Here is a 26,399-nt window from a genome sequence, read left to right as displayed (position 1 = left end):
AATATGAGTTGAATGTTCTAAAACTTCATATTTTTCGTTTACCAGAGTTACTGTTTTCATATCTGCACAAAAGACAATTAACATACATGTATTGAAAGAATCACAGTGACAGTCATGGTAAAGAATAAGCTAGATTCCACATCTTGAATAATTTTGATGGAAGGCTGCAAATGGAAATAGTGCATTTAATCTGACATCTAGTGCCTATAGCAAAACAAAACAAAATGAAGAAAACAACCCCAAACCAACCAAGCAACCAAAAAAATGCCAACAACAACCCCACGAAAAAGTATATAATGGTTCACTAAGGAACAGCTGGCCTATAGAGGAGTTAGATTTTTCCTAGACCATATCAACTCGTCTGGCATAAACTTTAAAAATCTGATTTTGTTCTGTGTACACCTCAGACCTTCATAGTAAAGCTGATGGTGTTGTCAACTCCTGCATGAACATGCAGTCTTTTTTTCTTTTTTCCAATCTTTAGTACAGTGGTCACTTGTAGTTTACGAGCTAATTATGCATTATGAATTTAATTTTAAATGTCATCTATGAATGTTATAGGCCACTGCTAGAAATAGTAGAAAAGAAAATGAGGTGTTAGGGAAATACAAATCAGTGCCAATCATTATTTTACATACTTCTACCATCGTATCTTTGAGCTTCCTTTCTTAATTTAGAGCCTACCCGGTTCTTTCAAGATTGCCTAATATGGTCAATGTGCCAGGCTTTTAGTTATTGCTGCTTTTATGGGTCACTTCTCTTTTTGTTGTTTGTTTTCACTTGAATTTACCAGAACCGAACAGAGGACTGCTACTTTAAATATTTATGTGTATATAAATAGGGACAAATTTATAGCATACTTTTTAACGATTTGTAATACTTTATTTTTAAATTCAGCATGTATCCTGATGTTTTGTTTATACACATTAGGTACAAGATCTTTCCATTCTGCTTCTTAACGCACTTCAAATTTTAATTTAATATAAAAATGTAAAGATTATGTGAAATTTTTCAAACAGAGAAAGTGTAGATATTTTTAATATAGCTTAGAAACGGAAGCACTTACTTTAAATAAGCTTTTTGCAGTTGAAGCTGTAGATGTTAAAAGGGAGTGAATCCCATGGAGGAGGCAGGAAGTCACCCAAGTTTAGCTGCTTGTGAGTGAAACAGAAAACGTGCCTGTCTGCTTTTGCAGGCAGACCAACTCTGGTATTCACACTGCAGTGCAGTGGAGTCTTCCTTCTGTGTATTCATGAGGTGATGTTGTGACACTAAGAGAAATTAAATCCAAAATGAAAGTTCCCTCCACTAAACTGTAACAGGACATTTTACTGAGTGAATTCAAATTTTATTTTAATGCCAGAATTGTGATTATAGTAATTTGTATGCTAGGGCATGTAAATCATCACATGAAACATCCGAGTATACACTTCTGAATAACTGGTATGGATTTCTTAGCATTTATTTTTAGACTTCAGTTCCATTCCTATAAATACTAAAAAATCTCTTTTAAAATCTGATGAAGATCTGGATTAGTCTAAAGTTCTTTTGTGATGGAGTGTTTTATTGTTGTTTTGTTGTGTGTCTTTGTTCACTTGGTTATTCACTGCTTTTACTTATGCATCATCCAGTATAAGTGGAAAATCCATTCTTCTTTATACATCAGATACAAACTAGAAAAGAGAATAAGATAACTTTTACATCACCCAGAATATCATTTTAGCAGTAACACGGAGTGTTGCTTCATACCTAGAATTGGTCCATTTTGAAATTTCTCTTTGCTCACTAACTGTACAGAGATTTCCTTTTAAGTCAAGAAAGCAAGTTTTTGTAGAGAAGTAAGTGAATATCTTTCAAGTATGCATTAACTTGTATGAAAAGGTATAAAATATTCTAAACCTTTGAAGACTAACTGCTGAGTGCCAGTGTTTCAAAAATACATGGAATAGCACTTAACTTTTATATATATATATATGTATATATAAAATATATAAATAAAATCCTGAAAGCTCACTTTGCAACTGAGGAACATTTCAGCTTTGCAGTGTATAAGGAATTAAGGAAACTAAAAGGAGGGTTTACATACTTTCAAAAACAAACAAACCAAAACCAAACATAAAACATTTTGATATATATATGACTTTTAAATGTCTTTCTGGTTGATTATGCAACCACCATTTAATCAGTAGTAGCTACCATCTAGTAGTTCATTTGCAATTTGAAATTGGAGGAGTTCAAAGACTTGATTTTATTCCAGGAAAAACAATGAACATTGAAACTCTGACACTAGTACTTTAATGTAGCTCTTTTTCAAGGAAGATGCCTCTGAGAATGGACGGCAGTAATCCTTCTGTCCTTATATTTGCCTTATATGCTTTAATTTAAACAAGACACTATAAAATTGTAGATGATCTTTTTTTTTTTTTAATCAATAGAGTTCAGAAATGTACTACTTGTGTAGGCTGGGAAAAAAAAAAAACAACAACAAAAGACAAACCTGTTTGATTGGAATCTAACATCGGGTAGTCATCGCATTAAAACTAGCCCTGATTTTCAGATCTCTTGTCACTCCTCCTGTATCTTGCTCCCTCTCAAGGATATTGCTGTATCATGGGAACAGGCCAGGATCCAGACAGCAAGTCAGCAGCAATGGAGATTAGACCATATTGTGAAATCAAAGCCTGGAGGAACTGGACCTGGTCTGTACCCATCGTAGTGCTGGTACTTGTGCTGACACCCTGACACAGCTGCAGTGAAGCAAAACCTTCCCCATCCTCTTTATAAAGATGTTGCTTGGTTGCCAGCCCTCAATAGATGGCACAATAGAAAATAAATTGTTTTTCTTTTTTTCATTCTCTGTGCATAACTGATTTTTATTGGGTTACAAAGTATCTGTCAAGCATAACAAAAACACCCCTCAGAGTTCCTCATGAGAAGGACTTGTCTGTGTAGGATTTGTTTCTTTTGTTTTTCTTTCTCCTCTGTGCCACTAGCAGGAATGTAATGAGAGAGAAAAGCCAGTCCTTAAGTGCTTTTGGTGTGTGTGTACAAACACATGGTAGTAGTAGGAACTCATTTGCTAAGTATTTGAATAACTTTGCCAGGGAGGGACTGTATCTGTTTGGGTCATAGCTGTCATAAAGGAAATTGACTCTTGGAAGAGCTGGATGACTAAATACCTACAGAGATGTGAAGGTCCAGTACTAAAAGATAACTCATTTTCATTTTAAATAGTGATAACTATTCCGAAACTATTGTGAGAGATCTATGCCCACATTCTCCACTTCCTTTTTTTTGTAAAAAGTTAACAAATTCCATTATTTCATTTGTCAGCTCTGTTCCTGAAGTTGTAGGCAGTGCAGAGATCAGACTGATTTCTGACTGTGCAGATTGGCTGTAAACAGAAGGCTGGTACTGTGCTAAGAAAAAACTGAATACTGTGCAGATGCCTGTTTTTGTTTGTTATTAAAACTAATGGCATTTGAAAATTAATCAATTCTTTCAAAGTGTCTATTACTCAGATTATTGTCACTGGCCAAACAATTTTAAAAAGTATCTCTGATTTTTTAAGAGGTATTGAATTGGCTGTTGTAAGAATCAAAAAGTGTAGCTGCTGCAGAAGCCTTGGAAACAAGGACGTGTTGCAGAAATTCTGTTCAGCTGCTGAAGCTTGAAAGACAGACAAGCTTTACTCATGATTTCAGGTGAATTCTGGGAAAATTCCTGTTGGCATCTCCTGATTTACATATCCTTTCCTTACAAAATATATAACTATTCTATATAATATTTAACCATATATAATGTGTTCTACAGTCAGTTTACTGGTGAATGCTTGGAATTTTTGTTGACATGCAGGCATTTTGTGTTTGTACTAAAATATGCTTTCTTGTTTTCTGACAACACAAGTTTGGTAGGCATATCAGATTTGAGCTTTTCTGCCACCAGAACTCTCCACCTATTGCTGCCTTACTTTTCCCAAATGACTTTCTTCTCAACTTCTTTTTAATGCACTGTATTTTAGATGTGAGAAGGTGAAATGAATGTTTCTTTCTCTGAATGTGTGGTAGTGCATGGTGCCTTGGATTTCTCTTCCATGCATAAGCATAAGGCATGTTTGAATGTTTTTGATCATATTTTAATGTCTTTTTTTTTGCCCAAAGGAGCTGTGACAGGGGTCTGGGCAGCCTGATCTGGTGGGTGGCAGCCCTGCTTGTGGTTGGGGAATGGAACTAAATGGGCTTTGGGGCCCCTTCCAACCGAAGCCATTATACAATTTAATGATTCTACTCCCATCAAATCCCCATGTTAATGCAATGTGGGTATTTTAAATTGAATTGATTTGGAAAAAAGTGGTTCCTTAGAGACTGCATTCAGACAGAAGTATAATAAGCAACTCAGCAGTGAAATCATCTCCCTTATTTATTTTACTCTGACATTTTTACTCTGACTATCAACAGGATGTTTTTAGAGGTCCTATGTTCTGTTCCCTCCAAGAAGCATTCCTGTAAGCCTTGTGCTTAGGAACATTGTGTGAATTCTTAGTAATACTGCATAAACAGAGGAACAGTATAAAGATTAGTGATTACTAATACAGATTCTGCATGTTTGCTTTGAAGCATTTGCACAGTCTTTTCTTTCCAGTAAGTGTTGTACCTGTTTGTGAATATAACTCATGTTTTGTGTGCTGTATATAGCATGAATTTTGAGACTCTGGCTTTATCTTCCTGCCTTTCTCCAAATTAGTATATTCAGTTACACGGCAGCTGTGTTCATGATTACTTTGAAGAGTATAGAAATAAAAGAAAGGTTAGTTAGCATTTTAAATTTGCTGTTGGGATGCAATAGAGAATAGGAAATTTTGTCTTCTGTTTTACTTTGTTTTGGTAAAATGGTCCAATAGCAAAAATAAGGGTTGGGAATAAAAAACCAAAACTCTGAATAAGTGTACTGATGAATAAATGGCACGTAAACAACTTCAAGAATGGAGAACTGTGAGGTTTCTTCAGATATTAACATCTCTAGGATGTCTATAACTAGGAGCATTAACATCAAAATTAAACTTCTCCTGGGCTAATGAGTGAGAAAAATCAAAAGAGAATAGATAACATCAAGTGGCTAGAAATGCTATATTTTCTGTTTAATACGTAAAATTTTGAGTTAAGTATATTTTTGCTGCTGTGCGAGCGTTTACCTTCTTTCTTTCAACTGCCCTACTTTGTGTTTAAATAATTTTTAGTCTTTGTTTTCCGAGGTTAACCAAGCTGTGCTTTTATCCAGTTCTCAGTTAATGGGTTTTGTGACCCTGCATCTTCTCCAGTCCCTTCTTTGTTTTTAGTCTCATTTTTTGAATTTGATCAACAAAAGTGTGTGAGTTCTTAGGTATGTACTGGGAAAGCATTAGCATTCAGTAGAGTTTTGTCTGCTGCAATTTGCTTTGGTTTATAGCCACCCTGTATTATTCCTGTGCAATTATACCTGTTTTCTTTATTATTCACAAGTTGTGAGTTTTCAGCTTAGAAGAGAAACTGCTCTTAGTGCTGAAATACTACCTTGAATGTCCTGTTCCCCTTCCACCTCCGCTTTTTTTTCTCAACTCTTGATTTTTCAGAAACACGTGGGTTCATAAGGATGTATTTCTTGGTAGCTTAAAAAACCGTGCTGAGCTTTACCTGGAAAATGGTTGTGTGATGTGAGGAGTCCACTCCTTGCCAGACTGGAGAGGAGTAGGAGGTTGTATTGCTGCCGGGGTTCTGCATGAAGCTCCTGTGGCTAAAGGCTCATGAGTTTCTCTTGCCTCTGCATTAGGTTCCTTGTCAGAGAACTGGGCATAGTCAATGGCAAGTGTGTGGGGCATTGGATCCCCCTCACAGCTTGGCTCACTTCTTCACAGATGTTGCCCTTTGTGTTAATTGAAAGGACACCTTTTTATTCCTTAGGCTTCTTTCTCTTCTGTGTCACCCCTGAGAGGACTGAACCATGCAGAGTACTGAGAGCTGGTTTGTGTTTTGCTAAGCAATGCCACTGACTAAACATTTGATCTGTTGCTTCATCTTAGCTCTTTTGAGTTCTATCACTTCTTACATGGATGTATCTCAGCTGTTTTGTTCCTGTATAAAATCCTGTATTTTATCACAACATACTTCCTTCATGGTTCCTGCTGCTATTTTCTGACCTTTGTTATCTTTGAGAGGTTGTAAAATGATGACTGTGTTGTTCTGCTGAAGTTCCCCATGCTTTATTGTGCTTTATATTAAGCTGAGTAGCGTCCCAGATCTCAATTTTGTATTCTAAACAAAAGCATTGTAGTCACTGTACTTTCTTCCTTCTACTTTTGTGGAATTTTTATATTTTCTTCTAAATATAGATAGAATATATATATATAATTTTAGGTAAAATACTGAAGTTGATGACCATACAGCTTGAATGATGTGTAATACAAAATGAAATATTTATCAGAGTAAATTGTATTTGCCTCATTCCATCTGTTAATTTATTTCATTAGTAAAGCTTTTTTGGCACATTTAGCATGTTTTTTCTTGTGAATTCAAGAATGGACTTTTTTGTTGATACTTTCTTAACCTACCCCCATTTCTTCTTCTTGTTATCTCTGATCAAAAAGAGAAGCTTGCAAAATAGTGAGGGGTAAAGTGTGAGACATTTAATCTACTCCGTGTCCATTCCTTTTGTGAATCTGATTGTTGTGCCTTAACAGTGTGCTGCTTATATACTTACAGCAATGAATATCTTGAGAGTCTGAGGAGTATCTGAGGTAGTAGTGTCAGGAGATGTAGAGTTGCCAGCTGTCATCTTACTTGTACCTACAATTCTGGCATGTATATTTTATTTTATTTTATTTTATTTTATTTTTTCTAATATTTGTTTGGTTCATTTCATTCTCCAAAATAGCAGAAAAGAAACAGCCAAGAAATCACAGCTTTCTTTAGTTTTAGTGGGCTGAGTTGATTCACCAGAAGGTGTGATAACAGCTGGTGGTGCTGTGAGAAAAGAGACAGGGCCAAACAAGTGAGAGTAGGAAGATATGAAGGTGGAAAAAGGGAACAAATGCCAAGAGGAGAATGGGGAGAATGAGACCTCCTCCTTTTGGTAGGGAACCATTAGATGGACTCAGCTACTAGTGGAACTGCAGTCTAGGCACTAAATGTTTTACTTTCAAATGCATGATGTTACAGTCTTCAGGAGAAAGGTAGCTGAATATAAAGTAAGGCTGTTTGGACGTGTTTTGTTACTGTGTGTTCAAAAAGAGTCACTGCTTGACTGGGCAGTTTCAAGTACTTAGACTTATGCAGTAGTAATGACACACTGTAGATGTTTCATTTATAAGCTAAAACTTCAATCCAGGAAAAAAAAAAGAACTTAAACAAACAAACAAAGCACTATGTAGTGTTACATAAAACCATTGCTCTGGTATGGTAAATAACGTGCCTCAGAGTATTAAGGTGTTGTTCTGTTAGTGATAAAGAGTTTTTCTGAAACTTCTGTTCTGTGTACGTGTGTATATCAAGAATTTTGGCTCCCCCCATTACTTTGCTCAACAGTGCAGTTATCCATGTTTAAATCAAATGCATTTTTTTTTTATTATTATTATTTGAGTTCTTAGAAATAGCAACAACAAACTTTTAATTTTAAAAGTATCATTGAGTTTACAAACATTACATTTCTTTTTCTGGATAAGAGAGGGAGAGAGCATTTGGAAAACGGATGTAATTCCAAAAGCAATTTCTTTCATCACTTTTATCAAGCCATTTAGATTTCATTGTGTCTTTTGTTGTTGTTTTTCCCCTTATTTAAAGCATAAATGAGATAATAAATGAGATATGGTGAGCATCAGTAATGAGGTAATGGGCTAGTATAAGAAACTTTTCTTGTTCATTGCCATGATTGTGCGTGTGCTTTTCCTTGTTAGATAGAATAAGCACCCACAATTTAGCCAACAAGTTGCAAAACGGGAGTTTGGGTCTAAGCTCACTAAACAAAAATCTATTCTAATTTCATCTTTAATCTATAAAAGTCAATGAGTTAGACTAAATATTTGTTTTTCAAATTGATAATCATAAGGGAAAAGCACAACAAAGCAGTTCTCATGTTAATAGAGAATAAATAAAATATACTGCAAATAAAATGTTGGATTGATCTTATCAAACTTTTTGAGGTTTAATTTGAAGCATTTTTGTCCTGGTGTGTTTTGAGTGCTTTGTGAGTAGACCTCACTCCTCTTGTCTTAAAGAATATTGTTTGTTCTTTCATCCTAACCTTCAGGTATGCACCTCTGTTCCTTGAGTAGTTTCTTCCATTTTTTTTCCTCTTACTTTATTTTTTGTGTTTAAACCAGAAAGATAAGTTACATTTGTCTGGCCTGTGATCTTTATGCTGGCCTACGTGCTTAGACACAGTTTATCTGATTTTGTATCAATAGTCTGTCCATATTGCCTCTTAGTTTTCTTCCTATGCTTTTTTTTTTTTTTTTTTCCTGTTTCATATCTCTGCTGTTGGATTTATTGCTCATTGTTTAGGAATGAACAACTTTGCATAGATGCAGTTAAAATATTTCCATTATGTTAAACAAAAATGCTATCAGTAATTCTGAAATGTGCATAGAAGTTGTATCCATGTAGACTTCCAATAGAAGATTACTGTCTTTTAGATCTTTATGCCAAGTCTTTAACTGGTGTAGTGCTGCTCTGTCAATGTAGTAGCAAGGCAAGTTATACAAACAAACATGGAGCTAACAATGTCTATTTTTGTCAAGCCTGAAATTACAGAGTCTGTCACCTCAGGGCATGTGTTAATGTAGCCTAAAATTCCTTTGTTCAAGAATGGAAAGAATCTCCAAGTCTTTTACAGACACTGTGGGTCATTGTTTTTTAAGTTAATCTGCCTAACAGTACGAGTGGAGCTGTTAACGTGGAGGCACATCATAGTGAAAAGCAGGTAGAAGGTATGTTCTGGCTAGGCAGGAATAGCTGCCACCCTGTTCTCCCAGGTATTACAGACACTTAACAAATACAGGAAATGTACTTTGCTAAAAGTAGTGCAGTGTGGTGATCAGCCATACTGATCATGGTATTTTTTGCTTCATTACTTGTCTCCCAAAGCATTTAACTCAGTTTGCTGGTTTAGATTGTAGTTTTAAAGTGTATTCTTGTATAGAAGATGCTTGACAAATTTGTGTTGTGTTTGTGTTCACTTGTGCAGTGGATCAAGGTTAAATGCTTTATGAAGCAAAACCTAATTCTGTATGTTAGGTTTTTTTCTATACAATCTTGCTGCGTTTTCCATGATGCAGTAGAACTTCAGTCACAAGTTTCAGTGCCACACAAATACTTACCAAATGCTGTAGGCAAATAATAATAGCGTCATGGCACCCTTGAGGACTTCTAACAGTTGCATACTTTTTTCATAGAGGTTTTCCTTTTGTTGTTCTTGTCTCACTTCAAAAGATGTAAATATCATATGAAATTTTAGGAAACAGCATTTTTTTCCCATAGAGTTCATATTATTGTGATCTGAAGTTCTATTATGCAGAGTATTTCATCTCTTCTAGTAAAATAGTATCTCAAGATGACAAGTTTTTGTGTGTTTTTTTTTGTTGTTGTTGTTACTTTTGCTCTTTTGATAATGTTGCAGTCAACACTTCAGATTTTGCTCAATGTGGATTTTTTGGTTTTTTGTTTTTTATAATTTTTGTCTCTTGTCATGAGGGCACATTTCTGAATTTACAATACAGTCCTTGAGAGGAAGCTTCATTCATTTAAAGTATGCTCTAGGACTTAGAAGACTTCAATCTGGGATTCCAGTGGTCTGGTTTGGGCTCTCTTGAATCCATATACAAAGGTGCTGAATGTGTCCAGTTTCCACTGATGTCAGAGAGCTTTTCAAGATGAAGTCTGCTACGTTTCTGTACTACCTTCATTTTTCTATGAAGTTGGTATAGTATTTATTAGCTACTAACAGTCCCATGTTAAAGTATAACTAAACTTTTCATTTATGCAATTGTTTACATATTAGGTGTACAACCAAGATTATTTTGTTAGAAAAGTGTTATCTTTAAATAATTAAGATCAAAATAATTAAAAGAAATACAAAATTAATAAAATTAAGAATTAAAATATTAAGAATTAATAAAATATTAAGAATACTTCAACATAACTTTCAATCTGTTCATATGGATTTTGTTACTTGGAGGTGTTAGCTCTCTCTAATGACCTTTTTTGTAAGTATTTTAAAAGGTGAACTTGTGCCAGTGAGACACAACTGTCTGTGCTGGAGGCAGAAGTTTCTGAAACATGCTGACAATCCTTTATTGTATGTAACAGAACAGTGATGACTTCTGTCCCGTAATCTGAAGAGTAAAATAATGGGACTCTAGCTAAACTGATAAGAGTTTTACAATTCTACAGAATGATCTCTTTAAACATGCTAGTTTCAGGAACTCAGACACTAGAATTAAAGAAAATATCTGAATAAAAAATGCTGCTTTCTGATTTATTTTTTTTTTAGTTTGTATCAACTTGCAATTTAAAATATGTTTTAATAGATTGTGTACAAATTAGATATCAAGGAAGAAAGCAATTTAGCTTTACAGCACAGTGCTATGGTGCTTTTCTTTATGAAAAACTTACACAATACATAATATTTCTCTTGAAGTGGGTTGTTGAGCCCAAGTGAATATTATAACTTGCATGTAAAACCGTGTCTTAAGATAATACACACATAATTTTTAACAACAATAATTTAATGCAAAATACACCTTGGATTGATTTAATTTGTTTTTGTAACTAAACTTCAAATCATGACCATCTTATGTTATGTGTTGAACAACTGAATTCCTCAACCTCAGCTCAACAAAGAGCTAACCTAGTCTGTCACCAATGTACAAACAAGCTGTAGTAATATCAAAGAAGATATTCCTGAGGGTTCTTAAAAACAGTAAAAAATAAGATAGCAGAGATGATACAATGGTAAGAAAAAGATAAAACTTTAAGAACATTCAAAATAATCTGTTAATTTTATTCTTTGAGAATGAAGTTCAGATCTGCTAAAACTGTTGGTGTGAATGAGGCCTCCTCTCTTAGGGACATGTGTATGTTTAGGGCAGCAGAAGTGGGAGAAGCATGGGCAAAGGAGCCACACCAAAAAACAACTGAAATCAAGAACACTGATCTCTCAGTCCTCTCTTCTGGCCATGTGGTGGGCCTTGTTTTGTCTTGATTCCTAAGGAGTTAAGACATTAACTTTCGCTGAGTCTTGAGAGATTTATTCTTATTTCCTATTTTCCTACTATAAGATACTAAAAGGCAGCTAGAATTTAATTCCTCCTCCTCCCCCCAAAACCCCTAACAGTTTCTACTTTTTTAAATGCAATTGAAAATTAAAACTATTGTAACAGCCTGACCATTTTTGCTGTTTTTTTTCCTTTTGGACTGACCACTTCTTACATTCTCTCTTGAGCTATTTGCTGATCTGAAAATGTTCTTTTCTTGTCTTTTTCAACACTCTGGCAGCAGAGGTTCTCTATAATCAGTGGTGGAGTGCCCAGATATGTACATGTATAATTCACAGAAAGGTGATGTTGATGCACAGAAAAAAAAAATAAAAAATTGATACTGTAGCTTTTAATGATTTTATCAAATAATATATCAAGATGTTGCTATGTCTAAGAATGCTGTTAAATTTTGTTTATATGCAGGAACTTGACAAGAGGAGTTGGTAGATTTAGAGAATTACTAAGAGCTGTTGAAACAAGAACTACACAAAATCTGCGAATGGTAAGTCATTAAACCATGTTCCTATTGCAACTTCTAAATTCTGGTAGGCAGATGAAGCATAAATATGAGTTAGGGACAAATAATCAAGCTACAGCATATTGATCAGGATGTGTTATCCGCCACTTTGTAAAGGTAAGTTTCTTGGTTGAAGTGGTTTATTAAAGTAAAAACAGAATGCTTGACGCCTGGTCTTCCCTACTTCTTTCCTACTTGCAGTTATGGCCAAAACATGATTGATTTCTGACCAGCAGTGTTTTCAAACTTAGTCATACTTGTCCAATTTGTGATTTGCTCTACTTTCACCAGGATATTATTTATCTTTCTGTAATGTAATGAGCTTGAGGACAGCGTGCAGTGTCTTCATTTGTGTTCTTTTAAGTTATCATTTCTTTATTTTCATAATAAAGAAATCCTCCTTCAAAAGAAGGAAAAGAAAACAAAAGACAAAATCTTGAAATTTAATATTTGATACAGTCATAAAGTAAACCTCTACCAAATAAATGATTTATCTTTTTTTGCATTTTTTTTTTTTTTTTTTTTGGTATAACAAAGGGCCAAGGCTTGCATCTTTTGCTCTAAGGTAATGACTTTTAAAATGTCTTAGATTAGTATTTTAATACTACACCATTACAACTTCTGAAATTGTGATAAGGTAACGTGATTCTTAATTAATTTAATAATGAATTCCTAAAAAACATGTTTAAATTATTAAATGGCAGAATTTCAATGAAGAGGGATAATATTACAAATGTTAGGAAATCAATGATATAGGAATTAAGGTGGAAAATGTAGACCATATGCTGCTGCTCATGGCTTGATCATTACACGTTTGTTTCTGGGAAATGCTCACAATTCTTGCCTTTTTTCTATTTTGCTGGTACTAATCTGAGTTGTCATCATTTTCATATATACTTATGTAGCTCGTATGCTACATGACAGTAAACATTAAAGTGGAGATTAAATTGCTAGTTAAAGATTGTAGGATGACTTTTCGAAGCTTTAAATTATTACATAATATTTGTGTAATTATTTTTGTACTTAAATATTTGGTACTGGGAATAAGTGGTCAAAATAAACTTCTTCATGCTTATCTGCAACCCGCTTTCACTCTTGCTAAACCTTACCAATGGCAACAAACACTAGCACCTTCAGGCCCCAGCTGTCAGAAGCCCAGATCAGTTTGGATCTGGGTTATAGCTGTGGTGAGCTGCCAGACACCCACCCGGCTGTTCTCTCACTCTGCCTTATCAACAGGACAGGAACAAAAAGATAGAAAAGTTTGTGGGTTCAGATACAGAACTTTACTGTCGTGGACAAAGCAAACCTGACTTTGGAAAAATTAATGGAATTTATTGTCAATTAAAATGGAATTGGATGGAGAGAAACAAAGGCAAAATCTAAAACACCCACCACCACCACCTTTTCCTGGGTTCAGCTTCACTTTTTCCTTCCTAATTCTTCTACCTCTTCTCCCTTAGCTGTGAGTAAGCAAGCACTGCAGGAATGGAAAAGGGGAAGCTGCAGTATGTCCCTAGCAATTGCTCTGTACTTCTCCTTTATCCTTGCGTTTTCCCAACGCTCCTGTATGGATCCTTCCCATGTGCCTCAGCAGTTCGTTCAGGAAACAACAATCTCCTACTCCCTGTGGCCTCTCTGCATCATCTGTCCCATAGGCTGCAGGGAAATACTTGCAGAGGTTGGGAGAGGTAGAGCTTTTTGAGTATAAAATATCCAGAAATATGCCTGAATGTGCTCTACTGTTAGGAACAACAGTTGATGGTGTTTATACTTATGTGAACTGTCGTAGGCAAAATTGAAGTTTGTTACTGCCATTTTTAGTTTGCATTTGGAGCATTTACACAGGTACTTACTCCTTTCAAACAGCAGAATGCCTGATATTTTGGATGCTTTAAAATAAAAGAAAATACATTCCACTTGACTAATATGCATTCAAAATAATCTGGTATTTTTGAAGAGACTGCATTCAGCATTTCAAAGGAAAATATTTATCTTCTGCTTTTACAGACGATAGCAAGACAACTGGCTGAAATTTTGTTACGAGGCATGTGTGAACAGAGTTATTGGAATCCACTGGAAGATCCTCCTCACCAGTCGCCACTAGATGATCCACTTCGGAAAGGTTCAAATACAAAAAATTACACACTAAGTAGAAGACCGCGGGTATATACTGGAGAAAAGTATGTCTGACTTCACACCTCTCTCTTTTGTTTCCATAATTGCAATTGTTATCCACTGCACTGCGTAATTTAGTTTATATTGTTGAAAATGTAGAAGGTATTGGGCAGTGTGAATGTTCTTCAGGCAGAAGTTTGCAGTGTATCACAAAACCTTTTGTTCTCAATCCTCCGAATATCTTTTTATTCCATACTGAGGTACATGGTAGAGTCACTGTTCTATATTATCTCTGAGATACACAAGAAATCATAATATGCATGGCTATCTTTCTGTCACCTTGAGCTACTCAGCTTTGTGCTTTTCCACCTCTTCTGCTGTATGTATCACAAGTGGCTTTTCAAAATGGAAAGTTTCTGTCTAAATGTTTGAAAACAGCAGAATTGCGGCTTATGCTTCTGTGTTGTTATGTTGCTTCTTCCCCCCCCCCCCCCCCCCCCAAACAATCACCTTTAGTAGGAGTGTTAAATATTTCTTAGAATCTGGACTTTCTTAATAGTTAATAACTTGTTATTTGTATCTCCTGTGCTTATGTCAAATCAAGTAATGAAATCTGAAAGATTTGGTAATCATTGTTTTTCATTGATAGTAAATTTGATCACATGAAACTTCATTGCTTTCATATTTTACATAATGTGCAGTAAAATCTTGTTCATAAATTAATGGCTGACCTGTCCAAAGTCCTTGAGGGATCACCTTTTTTAATGTAGCCAACAACACTTGCTTGCTGTGATACATGTTGGAGACACTGTAAGCCAGAAAACTGAGAAACAGACTGTAGCAGTAGAAATAATTATCTGGGCAAAGTTGTGATTTGTTCTATTAAGACAGTGAGTGTTTTAATTTTTAATTGAGATGGAGAAGATTAAAATTCCATTTGAACTGAAGAAAACATCCTTTACAGAACTAGAAGAGGTTGTAGAGCCATTGCTAGAGAAGGTCAAAATTCAACTGGACACAGTTCTGAACAATCTGCCAGCTGACACTGCTTTGAGCAGAAAGTCTGGACTAAACAATCTCCAGAGAGACCTTCCAATTTCAGCCATTCTATGAAATTGGTGTGATTTGGGAATCTCATTTGGGGAGGCTGTTACCTGTTCTATATGAAACTCTTGACTTTCTTTTCTCCAAAAAACTGACTCATATTTTTTTGAGAATATTGTCCATCTGTAGGTTTAAAAGCCAGGAACTGTGGGTTTTTGAATTTCAGACTTGTCTGAGTATACCTTGAATGTTAAGTCATTAAAGGCGATGTTTTGAACTGCTTTGAGTATTTTGTTTACATGGATTGATAGTGATAGGACAAAGGGGAATGCTTTAAAACTAAGACGGGAGATTTATGTTAGATATTAGGAGGAAGTTTTTCACTCAGAGGGAGGTTGTGGATTCCCCATTCCTGCAGGCACTCAAGGCCAGGCTGGACATGGCTCTGGGCAGCCTGATCTAGAGGTTGTCGACCCTGCTTATAGCAGGGGGATTGAAACTGGATGATCATTGTGGTCCTTTTCAACCCAGGCCACGATATGAAGTTACTGTATAAGGAAGTCTCTTTTATGTTGAGTCAAACATTTTCCCAAACATTCAAACAACTTCTTTGCTTCCCAAGTAAAGAGGAGTCAGTTCCTCTGTTATGGCATGTAGTTAATAAAAAAGGTCACAATCTGGGAAAACAGTTTAATATTATTAGCTGCAGATTTATTATTTATTGCAGACCTCCATTTGTGAACACTTGGTACAGTAGTAGCCCAATGTAATTTGTAGCACCTTACCACATTACTGCTACAAAGTAGAGTGGCCTTTCTCTTCAAAGATTTTTAGCAGTTCTGATTCCTCAGACCAGAACTCTTACAGCAGGCTTCTCAGACTCAATCTTTCAAATTTATTTATATTCTTCATTATCAACTTATTCTTCTGTAGAAACACAGCTCCTTTCAAAAGCATGGCTTTGTCTAGTATAATGTTTCTGTTCTTTGGAAATATAAGCAAGGAGTTCCACAATTTCAGCAGAGCGTGTAATTAAATGCTTTTCTTTGGTCACATCAAAGTGATTAATACCAGATCAGACAATGTGTCTAGATTAGTACCACATCTTCAACAGTGATGAAAAGCAAGTACCTAAGACAACAAATAGCAAGGCATGCTTAAAGGAGACTTCTTCCTACATGTTCCCCTGACCTCCAGCTTTTTAAGTCAGAAATGTGCTGGTTTGTTTTAAATACAGTGCTTAATACATTATTTAAATGCATTCAGTTCTTTTGAGGACAGTGAATGATGTTTGAAGAATATCATTTATGATTTTATAAATCTCTGTTACATCCTTCTTCATTTTTCTCCTCTGAGAGTTTCTTGTTATTGACCTTTGAATCAGTGATGCAGGTTCAGTTCATATAGCTAGGTGCCAACAGCTAGTTAAACCACAGGGTATATTTTTATAGTTGTCAAGTTATACTAAATTTTGGGATACTTGGATGTGTTCTTTAATACTTCACAGCCACGGTTGTTTTGTTCTCTTATTGTATGTGGGTAGTAATAGTGCTAGGAGGATGGTTGGACTAGATGATCTTTGTAGGTCCTTTCCAACCTTGTGATTCTATGATTCTGTGATTCTATTTGTCCAACTTTTCTGAAAAATAAATGTAGAGCACTGCAGATAAATGAATTCTAAGCAGTTTTTAAAATGTAATTTATCTATTCTGTTTTATGGATTTTTCTAGTTTTTACAGTACTCAGTCACAATATTTGTGTAAGCTACTCCTAAAAGTAGTATTTTCTGCTTAAATAATTAAAATTTTGTTTTGAACAGCATCTTCTGTCCTCAAGAAAATACAGAAGAAGCCTTACTGTTGCTACTTATTAGTGAATCTATGGTAGGTAAAACAGTGGATGTGCAAATGTTGCATGTATGTATTCCGTTTTCTTTTTTAAATGAAAACATTTTTTGTCATGTCTTGCTTTTTGACTTGTGTTTCATTTTCTATTAGGAAAACAGACAGTTACTTCTGAAATTCAAGCTTCTGTTCCTCTGAAGCAGCAGGATGAGCTCTGCAGATGTTATGAATAGGAGTTTTTTCTCCTGTAGAGTGATTGAACATAGCCTCCAAATTATAGGCAGGTGAATACAAAGCCAGGTCTTTTCTCGTCACTTATCAGTATGAACCACAGTTACATCAGCAGGTATCACTCAGACAGACTCAAAATGTAAGTTATTTTTGTTGTAAAATCCAAAATCAAAGACTACTAGGTAAGCCTAATAAGCATCTCCAAAAAATATTTTCCATTGCTCATTCAAACTCAGATGTCAGTCATATTTGTAAGTTATTTTTACTTATGCAGACATTCAGCTTTTTCTACTGGACTGTATTTCATTTTTTCAAGTCTCCTACTTTCCCCAGCAGGTAATTCTTTTCAGTGGACTACTTGTGCCTTTTGTCAGTTTTCATATTTTCCTGTAGCACGATTTTACTAGTTACCGATCCACTGCCATGTACTGACATTCTCATACCAGGTCAGTTCTACTATGTATTGTCAAATAACAGAAATGAAAAGTTTAGGCTCAAACTCTTGCTGAGTTTCTAGCTGGAGGGGTGGAACCTCTGGAATCTCAGGCACTGTATGTTAGTTTGTCCCACTGAACACTGATGGCACTTAGTCTTTAAGTTCCTTAGGTGAGATCTTTTACACTCTGGCAAAATTTGTAATCTGTTAGTTAAGTAATATCAGAACAGTTTGTTGAATGTTGTCCTATTTGAACTCTGAACTCTGAAAGTGCTACGTACACTTTAAAAGTAGTGCAAATTACTATCCTTATTCCTAGTGAGCTGCATTGCAATGTCATTAGAAAACTAGACTGAGCAAACATTTCCATATACCATGTGTTGCTTTTGCTGCATCTGAAAGGGAACACGTGCCTCTTTAGGGTGCTTGCGCAGCTTGTGACAACCTAAAGAAGAATTCTAATGTGAACAGCAGTCATAGTGTGAAGCAGAAGGGTGCCCACTATGGCAACATCTGACTATCGATTACTGTATTTGCTGGAGTACTTCCTTGCATATCAGCATTAAGAAGTCAGAAAGATCCTTAACATAATGCTTTTTTAACTCTTCTTTCAGGTAACTTACGGCTTTTCCTTTGTGAATTAGATCTGTCTATATTGAATGCTTATCATGGTAGAGCATTACAATCTTAGCAGGCTTTCAGTAATCTTTTTCTTGACAAGTAATTATTGCAAGTTATCTGAGGCAAAAGTGTTAACCTTAAAAATATTAATCACTTCAAAATTGTCTTTGTGAGAGTTGCTTCCTGAGAGTTAAGACTCTTTGTTCAGCACTGCGTGCTAACTCTACCTACCTGTAGTAGTTATAAAGAGCAATGTGACTCGTGATTTTCAAACTGATATGTGAGTAAGAAATGATTACAAATGACTGATGAAACATTAGTATTTAGACATGGTCTTGTATTATCAACATAGTATGATCTTTTACTTGTAAATTATTAAAAACACAAGGCTTCAGAGTTCCCTTAATTTCTGAATTCAGAATGGATGCTTTGGTGGGTAAGATTTGAATTGTAATACTTATGAAACAAATGATGTGGGAAAGATAGTTCTGTGCTTTTTAAGTATTCTAATTCTCTTATAGGTACATTTCAGAGTACAAAATGTCTCTTTTAGCCACATGACTGCTGCTGTCATGCGTAATGAGGAAAGTCAGCTGCAACTCTGCCATCACTTATTGTAAGACGTTCTTGTATTCTAGCTGTTACACCTACGAAGTGTAGATGAGCCTCTTCTTACCTAAGTTTGAATGCGTAGAAAGGTAGAATTTGAAGGACTGGGAACTCCAAGTTACAATGGCAGTACTTGTTGCTGAATGTCAGCTGAGTTATAGTAACAGAATCATAGAATGGTTGAGGTTGGAAGGGATCTCTGGAGGTCATTTTGTCCAGTCCCGTGCTCAGGCAGGGCCATCTGGAGGTATCCCAGTACCATGGCTTTTGAATATCTGTAAGGATGGAGTGTCCTCAGTCTCTCTAAGCAACCTATTCCAGTGTTCTGTCACCATCACAGTAAACAGAGAAAGTGTTGCCTAATGTTCAGAGGGAACCTTCTGTTTCAGTTTGTGCCCACTGCCTCTTGTCCTGTCACTGAGCATCCACTTTCCAACTTAGCATCTCTAAGGCTTTGAATTTGAAGAAGTTCCTGTGAGCCCATTTCACCAGCCTGTCTAGGTCCCTCTAAATAGTTAGCAGCACAACCCATTAGTAGATCCACCTTCTAATTTTGTAGCAGTGAACTTGCTGTGAGTGTACATTACACTCCATCATCCAGGTTATTAATGAAGATGTTGAACAGGATTGAACCCAGTGTCGCTCCCTGAGGCACACTACTAGTTGCTGGGCAGACTTTGCTTGAGTGAACACCTCCTACACCTGATTGTATGTGTTTATCTCAGCTCATGCAAGAAAACAAAGTTATTCTACTCATATTTGCTTCAGGCTTAAAGTGTGTATAGGGTAAGTGTGGCATACTGCAACTTAATTTTCATTTAATTGTGTCTGAGACTTTATCAGTTCTGGAACACTGAGCACTTAAAGTTTTAAGTATGTTTAACTGTTAAGATTATGAAATGACTGTTCAGATATATAGCAATTAAAACTTACAAGGCATCCTGTCCCATAATACTGCTTTGGCATTGCCACAAAGTATCTTTGGAAGTGTTAGTTTAGGTCACCTTCTGTACTTGCAAGGAAAGGAATTGAATCAGTGATTAAACACAGAGTTAAAAAGGAAGAAGTTCTTGAATCTGACTAAATATTTATGCAGTGTGGAAAGGAAAAGCCAAAGTCAAAAGAAAGCACAGTGCCTGTTTTGGGTTGGAAGGACGGGGTAGGGGAAATGAAGTCCAAACCAGTCAGTTTGTGGATTGTTCAGTTGATAAATCTTGAAACGTCTGTGCATTTTACACTCCGAGTATCTCCTTGAAATTTTCTTTCTGTATTTAACTGCACTGATTTTAAAAATTTTTTTGAGTATGACCAGAGCGTAAAATGGTCTCCTAATATAGCAAAAAAACAATTTATGGGTGCTTGATATGTGTTACTCCTCCCCTCTGAAAAAGAGGTGAAGCAAACTCTCCATTCTAATTTTAATGTATTTAAGTAAACATATAAGGGAGGTCATACCATGTGTAATTATAAAAAAAAGACAAAAAAGGCAAAGGAGAGGTGAAGAGAGAGAAGGACTGACTGACTTCAAGCAATCAGATATAATCAGTAGGAATATTAACAATCAAAAAATCTGGAAATGGAGAAGATCTTGAGATATTTTCAGAGAGTTGATGGTATAGTTGGAGAAATACTGAGTAATTGAGCATTAGCTCCTGGGAAACTTGAATTTTATTTTTTGCTCTTTAGCAGGATTTCTTTCTAAATACGGTCAACTCATTTAACCAGCTCAAGTTTAATTTATGCCCTTCTGAAAAGAAAAAGCAAGGGCTTAGGCTTGCGATGTGCATTTCACAGAAGTCTTGAAAGTACACAGATTTATTGCAAACAAGATCTGAGTCTGAACTTGCGCTTGGAACAAGGGGCAGTTTTCATTTCTCATTAATAATTCCTAAGGTGATTGCATGGTTATCCTGGGCAGGTAACCTGAGCACCTGAGAAGGTAGTGTCATAATGTTATGAAGACAAAAGAAACTGATTGGCTTATTTCACAAAAAGATGAAGTAGAAGATTTGAAGATTCTTCTCTTATGTTTTACTTGCCTACAAAACAATAAATTAAATTTTAGAAGATTAATATACATTATATTTTAAAACATACTGTCTTTGGTTTCTGAGAACTCTCATAATTTATGTAATTAGAATCAAGTAATGAAAAGTAAATACGTGTAGAAACCCAAATCTTTCGGCTAAAGTGATTGAGGCTGTTTATAAATGAGTAACAGGTACTGTCTCTCTGTATCACCTTTGCCAGCTGTTGACATTCAGTCTGATCATAATAATAGTTATTTGAGCAAGAATAAGGCTGAATTCAACATCTGACTTGATTTCTTTTTGTTGTTATGTTTCAGGCTAACCGTGATGCTGTACTAAGCAGAATACCAGAACACAAAAATGATCGTATCATCAGTTTGCAAAGTGCATCTGTAGTATATGATTTACTTACTATAGCTTTGGGAAGAAGAGGCCAATATGAAATGCTCTCAGAGGTTTGTCCATAGCAGTAAATACTGAACTGTGTTTTTGTTTTTTTTTCTGTTAATCATATTAATTGTATTAGTACATTAGGGTTAAACAAATACAGGATTCTGTCATATATGTCATTCTGTATAAATTATGGGTAGTTTCTACCCCCAAATATTTACTGTCTGAATTTTCACAAGTTTCTCTAGCACAGAAATGTTGAAAGATGTGAGAAATGTTTAATGGCACAGCAATTCACATGCTATTTGGTTGGTGAGGCATGGATCTGCTTAAATAGATGCACATTAGATAGCTCAGCTGACAGTGCTAAGGTACTGCAAGGAAAATAATGTTTATATACCTTTGCCTTTTGGTTCTTCCACTTCTCTTGGCCTGGAGGATTTAGTTGCTTCTTATTTTGAATTCTCTTTCAAAGTTTAGGGGATACCAAACTTAATTTTTAAACTATACTTATTTGAATATATTACTATAAGCCTTATTAATGTGTGTTTGTAATAAGATCTAAATATTACTGGTTGCAGGTTTTTTCTCACGTCAAATATTTTCTAAGGGATAGGTCACCAGTATTAATACCTAGAAAAAGGATTTGTGAGGTTTTCTTTCAAAACAAGACTGACTTGTACATTTCATAAAATTTGGAGTGTTCCATCTTCCTGATAGTTTGTAAAATGGTTTTGGAATTAATAAAGGGGAATGTATTACTTTTTTAGGTCAGTGGGAAAGTGCATTCCCTGCCTCAAATGTCTTGTGTTCATTAGACTGTGGCAACTTTAGGAAATTTTCATGTATTGTTAAAAGTTTCATATCTGAGAAACAACCTGCCCAGCCACTCTTTGGGCTAAACAGAGCTCCTGCTACTGAAAACAATGCTTACCCAGCAGCAGGATGCTGTCACTGACCAGTATTAGTTAGTGGTATCCAGAAGGAATACTTCAGCATGTATGGTAAGCAGGCATATTCAAGGATTGACTTACTTAGAAATCATATCTGTTCACTTTAATAAAGGATTATTCTAATAAGAAAAAAATAAAACATTTTTTAATAATGAAAGTTTACTCACAGAAGTCTTTTTATGATGTTTGTTGATAGTGACACTTAATATGATATCAAGTTCTGAATTTGAGTATTGTTCCTCTTGAAAGCATTTTACAGTTGTATGTTGTGCATTAGTACAATAGAAGGTCTTTTCTGAATCTAAAAGATATGAAAGTTCACGGAGTCTCTGATCCTACAGTAGAACATAATCATGTTATGAAGATCTGGTCCGAGTGGCAATTCTTATTTTGCATACAGATATTCTAGATACAAACAGCTCCAGCAGGAACTTGTCAGGGAATGATTTGAACACTTAATTTGTTCCAGGTCTTGTCATCAAAAGAACAAAGAAAGCATAAACTTTAAGAGGTCATTACAGCTCAGTGAGTGGTTGGAGAGTGACTGCCCTTAGATCCTGTGACCCATAGTCTGCAGCTTTTATAAGCATTACATTAAATGCAAATTCAGAAGTGTTAACATAATATTGCTAAGTTATGTAACAGGAATGTAATTTTTTTGCCAGCTTTATTCTCTGTGAGTTAGTGATGATTGTTTTAGTAGAGCAGTTGCGGCTCCATGTCAGAAAACACCATTGGTCTATCTAACTGTGGAAATTGACCAGGTCTATTATTTTGTTATCTTCTGGTTAAGTTGTAGCTGATTACTTATAGAAAAAAATACTTATTACTTATAGAAAAAAATGTAAGAACATTAAATGAGCAAAAATTTGTCACATCTGTTTTATTCTAGTAAGTTATTCTACTATTCTAATGCTGAGTCATGTTCATGGTTGAGGAGATGTTATTTCTTTATGGAGTTTGTACACAACAGGCTTTCAATTATGGCTTTTTTTTTTAACTAGATCAAAGAACTTTCTGCTGTCATAAATCTCTTCTTAAAGGCAGGAAATCTGGCTGTCATCAGATTGTTTTTTAAGCCTCTTAGGATATGACATGTTGGAGCTTATCAATGTCCTACCAGGGAAGAATTTTCCAGACCAGAAATTTTCCTAGATACTCATCTTTCAAATCCTTAGCTTCAAGCACGTTCTTTTTGGAAGACCACAATGCTGATCAACAGAATTCAGTAATGCTTTCAACATTACCTGTCCATATGGTGATTTGTCAATATCAAGAGCTACATTTCTGCCTTTCAGGAGAGGGATTATGCTAAATGTTCAACTGCTTAAGTTGGTTGCCATTATCTTGAAAGTTATCTTAACTTTCAGTTTTCCATGCTACTATGACTTGTTATGTGTTTCTTATTAACTCCTTCATGAAGTCAATTCCTTTGAATTTGGGAATTCGTAGTTCAGAAACACTCCTTTTACAAGGTTTTCATGTTGCTGGATAAATCACCTATGTAAATGTAATATGTATACAGTGCTTACAACTCTTGCCCTGTACTAATAGTTTTGTGAAATAATGAAGAAAAGACCATGCAACCTGTAAAATTTTATAGAGAATAGTCAAGTATGTAACCAGCCTTTTAGTTTCAAATGTTTTCTTCTTAGACGGTACTACTGGACTTCTGTTGAAATAAAGGCTCTCAGGCAGTGCTTGCTCAAGCCATCTGTGGAAAAACCCTTTGTATTTTGGTGTATGATACTTTCCTTTTTCTGGGATTTTCCTAACATGGCAGACTCTTGCTAAGGCAAGACTCTTCCTAACTCAAAGGTATAGCAAACAGTTATGGTATCCTGGAATCAATGAATCCCAATTTATTTTAGACTTAAAGGAATAGGTTTATGATATCTTCCTGTAGCTGAGGGTTTTTAAAGAGCTAATCCCTTTGCAGATTCTCTGATGTCCAGAACTGTTGTGGATATTTGTTTCTGTTATCAAGCAAAATTCTTTTGTAGATCCATCTCCTACTGACTTCTTACCTTTGTGAAGTATGCAGGAGTTTAAAAGGGAGGGACAAAACTGTTAAGGAAATAATAGATCTTGTTTCCCTAAGTGGTCAGACTCAGGATTAGTATTCATAGTTTATGGTGCTTTCCAGCCATTTCTTCCAAAGTGTTAATAATTCATGTGATATGTTTACATAGTGGCCAGAATCATTGATTTGATTTTTTTTTGCTTCAGTTATCATAGAGAGTTTACTATTATTATTATTATTATTATTATTATTATTATTATTATTATTATTATTATTATTATTCAAATTGAGTATTATTTTCTAGATGTTGACTAGCTTATTTCTACATGAGCACAACCTAAATATTAGGTTAAACTGATTCTTTAATTTCCATTCACTAGAAGTCCTTCAGTGCTTTAAGAACAGTCAAGAAGCACCATAAGTCAGATAAATGAGAGGCAGAATTCTCTGTTTTATGTAGTTCTTCCTCACTTCCTCATTGTCATTGTCACTCCCTTCCTTTTGCTCAAGTTCCCTAAAGAAAAGAAAAGCAGTTGATGATAGAGAATTAAATATATTTCTAAGGCAAACTCAGAAAAGGAAAGACAGAGACCTTGAGTGTTGAGGTGTTGTCTATGATGAAACACCCGCTTGTTCTTAATATCATCCAGCAGGATTGTTTCTAAGTGAAGTCGTGTTAATGCTTCCAGAATGGATGTTAAGCACAGTAAAATGCAGTCAGTCAAAGTATTTGTTTTTCACACTATTTTTGTAGTCAAAGACAAGTACGTGACTGAATTGCCAAGAGCTGTTAGCAAGGAGCTCCTGTCCAGCATGTCACTATCTGCTCTCACTTTGTCAGAGTCGTGTCTCACTCACATGAGAGTGTTTTGGAACAGCAGTGATCTGGAGGCTGGACAGCAAAGAGCAGTACAAGGTTCATTAATTAGTACACTGAAACACAGTCCTAAAATTCTCTACGATGGAAGACCTTTGCGCTCTTTGTTCTTATACTTTGTTTTTATTATTTTGTTGTTATCAAATTCTACAACTTCAAATACAATCTTCCATCAGTTAAAATGGGCAATTAATTTTCAATTAAGCAAAAAAAGAAAAAAAAGAGTATTTGAAAAACATAAGGTTGAATTCATCCTTCTTCATCTAGAAGCACTCAGAATGAGGACTACAGTTGTCTAATCAGTGGAGATAGAGACAGGTTTAGCAACTGTTGTTTTGAGCCAGCTCCATGTGTGGAGGTGGTGGATTGTACCTCACCTGGGCATCTCTGTCAAATATCCAAAGTAATAGGAAATGAATCTACATGCAGCTTATTTGATTTCTGTTCTAATCTTTTAACTTCCAATGATGAAAAAAAGATCAATGCGTTGTTTTAATAGATATTTAACTTGATACACATAAATACTAGTTATGAACATTTTGCAACACTTAGAAAGGGTTTGTTTTAGGAAACTTCTGTCCCTGTTTTGTCATTTAATAAAAATACTGTTTAGAAATAATCTTGATGCTGAACACTGTATAATAGGAAAAATTATAGCTGACATTAGTTATACATACATACATATACATATTTTCTTTTGTTTTTCATCCTCACAGCTATTCTTTGCTTCAGCTCTTGTTGTTACATAGCAATACACTACTTAACTGTCTGTGCTTACTGAGTCTGAAAGCAAAAAATAATTCATGGTATTGCTATTTAACATACATACTACAGCTATTAGAGAGAAAAGCTGCCTCCTTAATTGGACTTTGCAGACTAGAAAGTTCATTGCTAAAACAGTTTAATCCAGAGAAATATTCAATCTTTCAACTCTTTGGACCTGATCTGATTAGTTAAACTGTGTGTAGCAAAATGAAATTTTTCTTACCAATAGCAGTAGATATGAAACCTTCACAGTTAACATATAATGCTAATGTAATATACTTAATCTAGTGTAGTAATAATGAATTTCCTATTGGCATTGAGTTATTAAGTCATAAAATCAGCAGAATATTTAGTATGATAAGTTAAAATCCTTAAAAATAATATTCTTGGGTGAACCTTCCCTCATCTTTTAAGTGGTACCAATAAGTATGTATGGTGCCACTGCTAGGCAAATGTTCACAATTTACAGTATGTGTGCATGTACAGTTTTACTTTTCATTTAATGTTTCTCTTGCCTCTTGGAGCTTTTGCTCCCAATACCTTCATTTAAGAGTAAGCTGACTGAAATCTCTCATTCTTTCTCTCAAACTAAGCAGGATAGTGCAGATAGGTATATTTAAATATAGTATATCTGAAATAAATTTTTTGTTCAAGTTT

The 26,399-nt window shown here is 35.1% G+C and overlaps 1 protein-coding gene across 2 annotated transcripts in view; it reads left to right on the top strand.

The window, feature by feature from the left end:
* TTC7B (tetratricopeptide repeat domain 7B) overlaps positions 1-26,399 on the top strand; it is a 123,078-nt gene that overhangs the window by 32,791 nt on the left and 63,888 nt on the right. For both annotated transcript variants that reach the window (XM_031593099.2, XM_090141506.1), the window contains exons 6-9: positions 11,708-11,786; positions 13,812-13,984; positions 16,783-16,846; positions 21,052-21,189. In XM_031593099.2, coding sequence (XP_031448959.2) covers positions 11,708-11,786; positions 13,812-13,984; positions 16,783-16,846; positions 21,052-21,189 — 454 coding nt within the window. The remainder of the gene's footprint in view (positions 1-11,707; positions 11,787-13,811; positions 13,985-16,782; positions 16,847-21,051; positions 21,190-26,399) is intronic.

Source organism: Phasianus colchicus, chromosome 5, assembly GCF_987193195.1.
Source record: "Phasianus colchicus chromosome 5, bPhaCol1.hap1.1, whole genome shotgun sequence".
NCBI classification, from domain to species: domain Eukaryota; kingdom Metazoa; phylum Chordata; class Aves; order Galliformes; family Phasianidae; genus Phasianus; species Phasianus colchicus.
Note: the sequence above shows the minus strand (reverse complement) of the source record. Positions and strands in the feature narration are given on the sequence as shown.